Here is a 10,631-nt window from a genome sequence, read left to right as displayed (position 1 = left end):
TATGGAAAAAAAATTCCCCCCCCCCCCCTTCCTCCATTACCTTCTAGTTCTCCAGAAATACAGCCCAGAGGACTTCCTGTTGTGTGATGTAATTGGAAAGCCCATCCAGCAGCCAGATGGAGCTATCAAATGGGAGACAGAGTGCCGGAGAAGCGTTGCCCCATGGGAATGTCCCTTGTTGTTAGTGGACATGTGGCGGCCTAAAGACGGATTTGAGCGGCGCTTTGAAATCCAAAGAAAAGAAGACTATGAGAGAGAAGAAAGGGAAAGGGAGAAGGAGCGTGAAAGGGAGGGAGAGAACTCTCAAGGTATGTTTAAGACTCAACAGGCAGATATGTTACCATGTAAATGAACTCTTATACATGGCACAGGGTCAGACTGACCGACCCGCTGACTGTCTTCACAACAGGTGTGCGCTGGCGTCGGAGCAGGATATCATCAGGGGGAGGACCAGAGGAGAGCGAGCGGGGTCACCGTGGAAGGAACACGGAGCTCAGGAGGAGCATCAGTGACATGAACCTGAGTCTGCGGCGTCGCCAGGGCAACCACGCCAGCAAAGACCCCCGTGGCTCTGGCAACCGGCCTAACAACAACGGAGGAGTGCAGGACAGGAAGAATATTGTGAGCATGATCAACCCACAACCAGGAGAGGTAATGAAGGCGATGTGGTGAGAAAAAACTGAATTAATTGTGCTTTTGGTGTTCTAATCATCATGTCTTCACCCTCGTTTTCAGATTAGAGCTTCAAAAGCAGAAGCAAAGGTTGGGTGGATGAACCAGCCAGCGGAGGATGAGAAGGATTACTCAAGCTGCGACCTGGAAGTGATGTCACAAAGTTTGATCCTTCCACCCACAGACCGGCCCTTCTTCCTGTTGCTGCAGGGTTATGATCAGAGCAAGGCAAGACATGCTGACAGATGATATCGCACACACACAAACACTCACAAACAACACTCACACACACGTACACTATGCAAACACACTCAGACATTATACATGGTATACTGTATAACAAGGTGCAAACGTGCACATATGCAAACTAACAGGCACACTGTAGCAGATTTGTGCAGATGTACACGCGTGCACACACCCTGTACATGACATCATACCTGCATGTCTGTAATCGCCACATACCATCAGGGTTTCCATCGCTCCACAAGCCTCTCCCATTCAGCGTCCTGCACAAAACAGCCTCAGAGCAGCACAATGCCTCAACAATTTATCCAGCGAAAGCACAAAACCCCTCTGTGTACATCATTCACACACAATGACCTCACACAGGTCTCCATTGTAGCAAACTGTGACACACTTCATACCTTATCAACTGTCTTCTGTTGAACTTAACATCTCTAAGATGGAAGATTGATATAAACCATAGCACTTAAAAGATAACAGACCTCCCTGACTTCCTTCTGCTCTCTACTGTGTGTTTTGTTTAGGATTTTGTTTTGTACATCATGGTTGGACATACGCATGTGTTTGGAAGAAAGCCTACAATGAGGGAGAGGGAGAAGGATAGAGAGAGGGAGAGGAAAGGGAAGAGGCCTCTGAAGGTGGACACGTTCCTCTCTGCTCCTGACCTCTTGGCCAGACACTTATTGGTCAGGAGAGACTCCGCTGTTCCCGAGACGCCCACAGGACAAGGTATTAAAACAGTCACTAACTCATATCATACTTAGTCCCATAATGCACTTGCTGTTTTAACTCTACCTTAATCTAATTTTATTTTATCGTAGCTTTGATGCGGCCCTTCAGAGGAAGTGAAGTTACACACAATGGAGTGGCCATTTACAGGGAGACAGTCCTAAAGCCTGGGGATGTGATCGGTCTGGGGAACCACTTCCTTTTCCTGTACCGTGACCCCCGTGTGTCTCCAGCTCCACCGCTGGCATTGACCCTGCCATGGCAGGCTGATGTCTCCACCACCTGCTGCCCCTCGGGGTTGGTGGACAGACAGGAAGCACTGAGGCAGTACCTGGGATCTACGGAGGCAATTCTGAAGTTTCACCCCCGTCACGCAGATTCCCTGTTACAGGTGAGACAGGAAGAAAAAGAAGATATGAGCATTAACTTACTTTTTGTTTACAATGCACATGTTTATCCCTCATTTTCTCTTAGGAGATTATCTCCAAAAATTCCTCTCCAGACTCTGGGGGCGGTCCTTTAGCTCCTGCGTATCTCCTGTCAATCATGATAGATCATGCCTCCAAACACCTGGACCCCGCTCTCACGCCACAGATATTACTCAAGTCAGCCAATCTAATTAAAGAAATTGTCTGGGTAAGTAAAGAAACAGCTCGATTGATGATGAATAAATGATATTTGGCGTGCACTGATGGCCTAAGGATTCTGGCGCCAACCAAGACCACAATGATCACAACAGCCCTTTGTTGCATGTAATTTCCCAACTCTCTATCTCCTCTCATTTCCTAATTTCTTTCTACTGTTGGCTCTGTAATAGTATTAGTAGATACATACAAATGTATTATAAATACTTAGAAAAACCCTAAATGGGCACAGCAGTGCAACATTGGCATGTTGTTAACATGCTCACAGTAACAATGCTAACATGCTGATGTTAAGCAGATATAATGTTTGCCATGTTGACCATCTTAGTTTCACGTTAACATACCAATATTTGGTAATTACTTAAACAAACAGAACACACTAAGCACAACATACAACTGAGACTGATGGAAATGTCACTAGATTTGCAGGTATTTGGTCATAAACCAAAGTATTGTACAGATTGGTATTTTGACCTGATGATGGTGCTAGATTCAAGGTCAGAGGTCCATTAGAGTTAGTACAGTTCAACCTAAGGGGGAAATAAATGTCTGAACCAAATTTCTTGCCAATCCTTTCAATAGTTGTCAGACATTTAACTTAAAACCACAAATGTCAAAGTCATGGTAGCGCTAGAGGAAAAGTCAGGAGGATTTCATCTTCTGGGAACCATGAATGTCAGTCCATCCAATAATGGAATTATTTTAGTCTGGACCAAAGTTGTGGACCAAACAGCACTGCTATCCATGGAGCCATGCTGCTAGAACACTCCATGTTATTATATGTTAAATAAAATATTTAGAAGGTTTAGTGTTTCATCTGTGGAGTGGATCTCAAGTGCACCATTAACATTTTTTGGGAAAGTATTGCGTGACAATATGGCCATGATCACACTTAAACAAGCTTGGCAGAAAAACAAAAGGTAGGCAGATTGAGACTGCCACTTTCAGTCAGACAGAAAAACCAGCAGACAGACATATACCCTTCATTGTGGCCTGCTACGTTGTGGACAGGAGCGAGGATGAGCTGATGTCACTGCCCTTCTGCTGGAAAATGTGCTGTAATTGTCCTGGCTGCAGGGCTAGACTCTGTTCCCCCTCCTCCACCCCCACACTAAACCAAGATGTCTCTCCTCTCTTCTGTCTCCAACTCTCTTTACAGGATAACATTAAGGAATTTGGGGATAAGCATCCCACGCAAAAGTAAGAACATTTTTGTTCTACGTCATGTTTCCTCTGTTTAGAGATCTCCAGCTGAGTGATTCATGATACATTTGTGCCTGATCTGTTATGTCTTTGGTAAATTTTTGTAGTATGATGAAAGCATTGTAACACAGTGATGTTGGAAAATGGATGAAATATAGTTGAGTAATGATAACTCAGTCTATTTTTACTCACAGTATGGTGCGTTCCTCTTTGAAAGCACCAACAAAACACTGACAGGAGAATGTTCACAATCATTTTACAGCTCACATAACTTTGGCATTACATAAATGTGTCCAGTTCCACAGAGCAAGAAGGTGAGATAAGCACGCCGAATGTCCTGAAACTGTCTTCTGACCTTCGACCCCTGATGTTCTGGATGTCAAATGCCACAGAGCTTCTTAACTTCTTTCAGGTCAAAGTTGAAGCAATGGAGAAAGAGTGGGAGTTTGAAGGTAAGACTGATAAACAATGGAAATTACTGATTCAAGTAAAAAATATGGTTGTTGCTGTTTAATTAAACACAAATACCACAGAACTTTGGCAATGTTGGATATATAAATTCAGCAAAATGTTTACAAAAGCACACATATCAAAGCGCGATAAATACTAGGTGCTGGACCAAAGTACATGTAAAAAAAGAGTCCATACACTCGATAATGCTCCCATGATTATTTATTAGTATACTAATATGTGATGTTTCTGGCACAAACCCTTTTTTTACACCAAAAACATCACAAAAATGTTCACCATTAAATAAATTCATCTTAATGACTGTTTCTTTAAAGCCCCGGGGGACCCACTTCTGACAGCTGACATGGACACCTGCTCAGAAGCTCTGGCACAGCTGGATGATGTCATTATGCACACCTTCCAACAGTGTGTGTATCACCTCACCAAGGTACAGTATAAACAGACAAAAGCAGTGTCACAAATCGATACTACATACTAATTCTACACTGTGTGCTACTTCACTGTCACTGTGTACAGTTTTCGCAGTTAGTAAACAAAGAAATCAACATACTTTACCATTTTAGATGTGTGGCGCCAGATGTCAATCAAACTGCAACTTTGGAAAGCCACTGCCAATTAAACATCACAAAGAGACAGCAAAATGTCTTTCTTGAGACTTAATACTTTTTTTTGTTTTCCAAGATTTTTCTGAAGCAGTCTCACCGCCACCCACAATTTATTTAAATTTTTTCCAGCTGTGAGCAGCTCCTCCATTTCCTTTGTGCTTTGCATTCTGGGAGAATCATATGCATCAACAACATGTTTGACAATTGACTGTATTTAGTATGCATGCTGTCTAATTTCACTGTACTTCCTTTTGTCTATTGTCTTGTGTAAACACACGACATACTAAAAATCTGTTTGACTTGCTTGCTTTGCTACAGCCACTTTAGATGCTAACACGCTGAGGTTGATGGGAATTCATTAGTTTAGCAGGTATTTGCTGATAATTAGCCTATAAAAATTTGACCTGATGATAGTGCTAGTTGGGATATGAATGCCTGTACCAAGTTTCATGGCAATCCATCCGATAGCTGCTGAAACACTTCAATCTCAAATGCAACCTCATGGTGGCGCTAGAGGAATAGTTAGGGGATCAACAGAGTCAGTAGGATCCATCCTCTAGGAATCACAAATGAATGTACAAATACATGGCAATCCATCCAATATATTACTTATATACACGTATTTCAGTGTGGACCAAAATGGTGGACCAACCAACAAACAGGTGGCTCTAGGGATGGCAATGCCGGCCAGCAATACTTATAATATATAATATAATATTTCATTATTTAAACAAATTAACTCAAATTTCTTTCCGTTCTGTCCACAAAGACCCTGTACTCGCTCCTTCCAGCTCTCCTGGACACCAACCCATTCTCCAGCGAGGAGAAAGAGAAGGACAAGGATGGAGCTCGGGGTGCAGAGGGAGAAGAGAAAAGAGAAGGGGAAGAAGAGGTGGACGATGTGTCCGCCTTACCGCCTAGAGTTGCCGGGCTGGTGGAAGTGTATCGCTGTTCCCTGATGCTGTCGCGGGAGGCGTGTCTGTCCCCGCCGCTCACCTCCCAAACCTTTGGCTACCTCTTCTTCTTCACCAACACCTCCTTGCTCAATACATTGCTGGAGAGAGGTGAGAGGGGCTTATATAACCTTTACTGAACAGCAGCCACTGTGGCCACAAGAGGAGAAAAGTCATAAACTTAGTGACACTGAGCAGCAATGCCAGTTATACAACAGTATCTAGTTTGTAACATTAGCTAACGATAAGCTACTGTTCATACCAGACCAAGTAAGGATGTAGCCTGTTTATGAAAACACTTCACACATTTGTGGTATTTCTTCTTTCAAAAGTTAGGTAGTCTTGCTTTAGAGGTCACAGTCACATTCTATGAGCTGAGGGTTTATATGGTCTCTTCAATAACAGAATAAACTCCTGTCTTATTATTTGTAAAAACAGAATTGTTTCTATTCACAACACATTTTTTCGTTCTGTTCTCTCCCATTAGACGGGCTCTTTTCGTGGTCCAGAGCGGTCCAGATCCGTACAAACTTGGACCTGGTTCTGGACTGGCTGCAGGGGGCAGGATTAGGAGACATAGCCTCAGAATTTATGAAGAAACTGTCAATCACCGTCAACTTCCTGTGTATTCCCAAGACTCGACTTATCCAGGTAGTACAGCTACATGTGCAGTGTGCCTCCTCAGCCCTACCCCAAGAATATTAATTGTCTCTCTATTAACCTCTCATCTTCCAGTCATCCTGGACGAGTCTACAGGAGGATCATATCTTGTTAAGCCCTTCCCAGTTGCACCACCTGCTCACCCATTACAAGCTGGGTCCAACCAGAGCCCCACCAGCATCCTGGGGCCCTCCACCAGGCACAGAGCTGAGTGGAGGTACTACATCATAAATAAAACTAATAAAAAGGAATTTAACCATGCAGTTGTGACAGTGAAGTAACCTTTGAAGTCAATTGTTTCTTTTCCTTTTCTGATCTTTTAGACATTTTTGAGAGCTTCCTGGACCATCCTCCTCTAATCCTCCCAAATGAGACTCCACGCCTTGACCTCTCCCAGCCAATCCCAAGCCCTGAGCTGCAAAAGGAAGTGACACGTCTCCGCACCTTCTTGTGGGGACTCGACCAGGATGAGCTCCCTGCCAATCAGAGGACTCGGCTTTGAGGAAGCCCATATTTGTCTCTCTGTCGATGTCTCCTAGAAGGAAAAAAAAGGATATCACCAGTAACAGAAAACCAACCTGCACACCACAAAAGAAAAAAATCAAACTGGACATGTTTTCTGCGTTTCTGTTGCCTGGTTGTTGTATTTTCATGACATTTCCATATCAATTCATTTATTCATTTAGATATTTTCAAGTAAGAGAAATGTATTGGCTTTGGTATGTCTTTATAGGTTTTATTTTAAAGCAGGGAGTAAAACACCATGTCCTTTGGGCCACGCAGTGTTATGCTTTACGTGACTGTTTTACTTGGCTTTCATGTATGTTTTTAAACTACTTGTTTTTAATAAAATGTTGAATTCTAGTAAAAGACCTACAGTTTCCGCATGATCTTTGACAAGGTTGTTTCCCACTGCGGGGCCCCTTGGGCTTGGCACTCGCCTCAAATTCAACACCAAAGGAATATTCCACAAGGTGGCAATGCAGGACTCATTCCCCACTAACGTTAAATGATGAGTCTGCAGGTAGAATTGCTTGACTAAGGAGGTGATCATACAACTACATTATCGTCTGCTCCAAAGGCACATTCTCATTTCCTGTAATAATGGTAGCATTTTACAAAAGGTCATGACTCAAGCGAGCAAATAAGACTGTGACGACCACACACAAAGGTTACCTTTAAGGTAAACTGTCGTAAAGGTAAAAGCTGGTGACTTAAGAGCAGGGGATGTTTTAATTTCCCTTCAGTTGTTGTGACACACTAAAGTGGTCTTCTCGGCAGGGTTTTCGATTTCATTAATGTGGTATAATTCCCAGGCAATATAAAAAAGTCCAGTTTATTAAGCATAAATTAGCAAGGGGCTGTCATGAACAGACAGCAGACAGGTGATATCATCAGCGGTGACTAACAGCTTAACTTGACCTTGAACTGTCACAAATTTGTAATATCCAGTCAATTCCACTGTCTAGTCAGCCAGACATCTTTAGAAACCACTTTCTTTGTTTTGAGAGTGAAGCTCAGTGACGTCTCAACAAACCCAAGTTATCATGTTCCTCCTTTGGCATCTGACCAAATGGCTTCCTTTCTTCCGGTCAGCTTCTCAGAAGAATTCCTTTACGGTAAAAAGCTCAAAAAAACATCAGTCCCGTGAGAGACCCCTGCTTACATCATCACTGTTGCCTCCGGTTCTGTTTCCCCAATTTCTTACTGTACTGACATCAAAAAACATGCCATTAAGAAAGACCACTTATAGATTATGAATCATGAGAAGAGGCTCCCTGTGGTTAGATTTATCAATTAAGTGATTGTAATCACTCTCATTTGAAATTCAATGTGGTGTATGAGTGAGAGTGAGACTGTGTTTGTGTGCTAATTTCAACTTTCCAGTAATGTCAAACAGATGTAGTCTGTAGCTTTATAATTAAACACAGATGGGGCTCACACTGGTATAGGTCCATGCTGATTGTATGATATTGCAGTAGTGATACAATACGGTGACCAATGTCTGAGTGCTATTAAGTAACGTGTAGGGTTTAGTAAGCATGTGACACACACTGTTTTCTGTGATCTCTATCACTGACGCAGACAAAGTGTCATACACACTTTCACCCAGAATTTCGTAGTCATACACACAAACATCTTTCTCTGTCTCACACACACACACGCACACTAAGTAGGCTTCTTTACCCAGGTGCAGAGTCCCACACCTGTTGTAGCAGCTCTCTGTAATTAGCTCAACACAATTATCATTGGTGGATGGAGGGGTGTGTGTGTGTGTGTGTGTGTGTGAAGACAATGGGGCAGTTATTCTCTCCCTATCATCTCCTTCTCTCTCCCTGCTGTCGAGTAATGAAAGATTCTTCCCTTCTTCAAAGAGACGGAGTTTCCTACAAAACAGCTGAGTCAGAGGAGAAAAGAGAGAAGGATGAAAAGAAAAGCAGAACAGTAGGGAGGCAAGCGCGGTAATGCAATGCTGCTGGTGTGAGGCCCAGTGGACCACAGTGATTGTGTTCATTGTTGTTACACACAGGAGTCATTTTCAGGAACCAGAAAGGGCCCATGGCTCTCACACTTAACACTAACAGCTACAACCTGGCACGGCCTCAGTATCTATTTGTGATCTGGTAACACTTTACCTGAGCCCTGCGTCATCCTAAAGCCCGCAGCATAAGGAGGTTTTTCAAGTAATACGTCAGGGGAAAGGGCAGAATATGATGACTGTAGGGCTACTGATGGAGGTTGTGAGACATGGTTTATCAGGAAATCGGAGGGGAAAGTGTGAGGGTTCAAGTCCAAAGTAGTCATCGTTACCAAATACTGCAGGATCTGCTTTCCTATAGCAGTGGGGACCGAAATTCTATCCCGGTCTCACACAGCCAGGGAAACAATATTACTTTTATGAGTGTGGCTCAAAAGAAATAAACTCAAAATTTTTCTCATTTTGGATCTCAGACTGAAAATATTTAAGGACCTGGCTGTACAGTCACCAGAGAGTCAGCTCTGGTCTGAAACAAAGTGAGAGTGGAATATTGTACATGGCTTCTGGCAAAGTCCTGTGTTAAGGCCAGGAAGGAAACAAGGGAGCAGGGGAATCTCTGTTAGGTCACAGACAGAGAAAAAGACAGACTGGGGGTGTAGGAATCTGCGTGAGGTTTGAGACAAGTGGTGAGAAGGTCAGAGGTGCTGGGAGGGAAATCAGTCAGATGCAGACAGACGACAGACTGTGGCTACCGACTTTAGGTGGATGAAATGCACAGCAGGGCCTCAGTGAGATGACTAAAAGGCCAAGAGAAAAGCCTTGCTTCCTCGAAGGACAGATCTGCTTTTTTTTCTCTTCTGGTTACGTCACCCGAATGTGAAATGCACACATAAACACACAAACTTTTTTTTTTTGGTGCACACATGCATGCCCCTACACACAAATGCACACAGGCACACGCGGGGATATAAAAGAACCCCTGTGAGGTCAGATCCACCGGGCTGAGGCTGTCCACTGTTAGTAAGACTGGCCAGCTAAGCCTCACAGTCTCACTGGCAGCTACAACCACCACCACCACCAACCACTGTACCCTGCCTTGCCCTGCCCTGCCCCGGCCTTCTCTCCACTGGCGGCTGTCTGTCCAGGCCTGCTGCTGCTGGTTCTCCCGGGCAGCAGCAGCAGCAGCAGCAGTGTTTATGTGTGTGTGCCACCAATTTGGGACTGGTGGTCTTTTCCTCTTTTCCAAAATGTCCTCATCCACCTTATCCCTCCTTTCCTCTTCTTTCCTCTTCTTTCCTCCTGTTTTCCTGCCTCTCACTCTCTCGTTCTCGCTCAGTATGTTTCTCTCGGGCCGGGGGGCCTGTGGGCCTGTGGGTAGGGGCCTTATTCCATCAGCCTGGGGCTTCTGTCAGAGGCTTGTTCCATTTTGCGTCATGGTGTTGACTGAGCGGACCCCACACTTAACTCCCATAGAGCTATGGGGTTGGGCGGCAGGGCGGCCGGCGCGGGCTAACGCGGCCCCGTGTTCAGCGTGGTAATCTGATGGCCATGTTTATTTTATGCAGCTCTCCTTTGATGGAGCAGAAAAAGTCTTTGGGCTTTTTGTTTCAGCACTTTCACTGCCAGGTCAGAGGTGCTCGCCGTGGTTACGCTCAGGAAGAATAATATTTGCCCTTATATTCGCTCCAAACAGGCTTTTTTCCATATTAGTGTCAGGGATACTCTCTGGGTTTCTGCCTTCCACTGATTCGGCACATTGGAGGTGAAGGGTGGTGGGGGACCGCACCTCAAAAGCATCGCTCCCTGGAGGATAACGGGGGTGTTCCACAGGTCGTCTCAGGGGCCTGTTCCTATACCCCTGAGTGAACCCCCGTCACACTCAGCTGCGGACCTGAGAGACAGCCCTGCAGCCATATATATATGTCCCAGTAGTGAAGGAAAACACACACATCAACACATGAAAACACTCTCC

The 10,631-nt window shown here is 44.4% G+C and overlaps 1 protein-coding gene across 1 annotated transcript in view; it reads left to right on the top strand.

Annotated features, from left to right (window-relative positions):
* Nucleotides 1-7,050, top strand: part of rasip1 (Ras interacting protein 1) — a gene marked incomplete at its 5' end in the record, with an annotated part of 8,228 nt that extends 1,178 nt beyond the window's left edge. The window contains 13 exon segments of the mRNA XM_035672578.1: nucleotides 48-308; nucleotides 410-651; nucleotides 736-900; nucleotides 1,440-1,644; nucleotides 1,737-2,035; nucleotides 2,119-2,280; nucleotides 3,448-3,488; nucleotides 3,789-3,943; nucleotides 4,277-4,389; nucleotides 5,337-5,631; nucleotides 6,008-6,171; nucleotides 6,256-6,397; nucleotides 6,504-7,050. Coding sequence (XP_035528471.1) covers nucleotides 48-308; nucleotides 410-651; nucleotides 736-900; nucleotides 1,440-1,644; nucleotides 1,737-2,035; nucleotides 2,119-2,280; nucleotides 3,448-3,488; nucleotides 3,789-3,943; nucleotides 4,277-4,389; nucleotides 5,337-5,631; nucleotides 6,008-6,171; nucleotides 6,256-6,397; nucleotides 6,504-6,682 — 2,423 coding nt within the window. The 3' untranslated portion in view covers nucleotides 6,683-7,050.
* Nucleotides 7,051-10,631: the final 3,581 nt, after the last annotated feature.

Source organism: Morone saxatilis, unplaced genomic scaffold (assembly GCF_004916995.1).
Source record: "Morone saxatilis isolate NCDOM2014 unplaced genomic scaffold, NCSU_SB_2.0 Contig24, whole genome shotgun sequence".
In the NCBI taxonomy this organism is placed as follows: domain Eukaryota; kingdom Metazoa; phylum Chordata; class Actinopteri; family Moronidae; genus Morone; species Morone saxatilis.
Note: the sequence above shows the minus strand (reverse complement) of the source record. Positions and strands in the feature narration are given on the sequence as shown.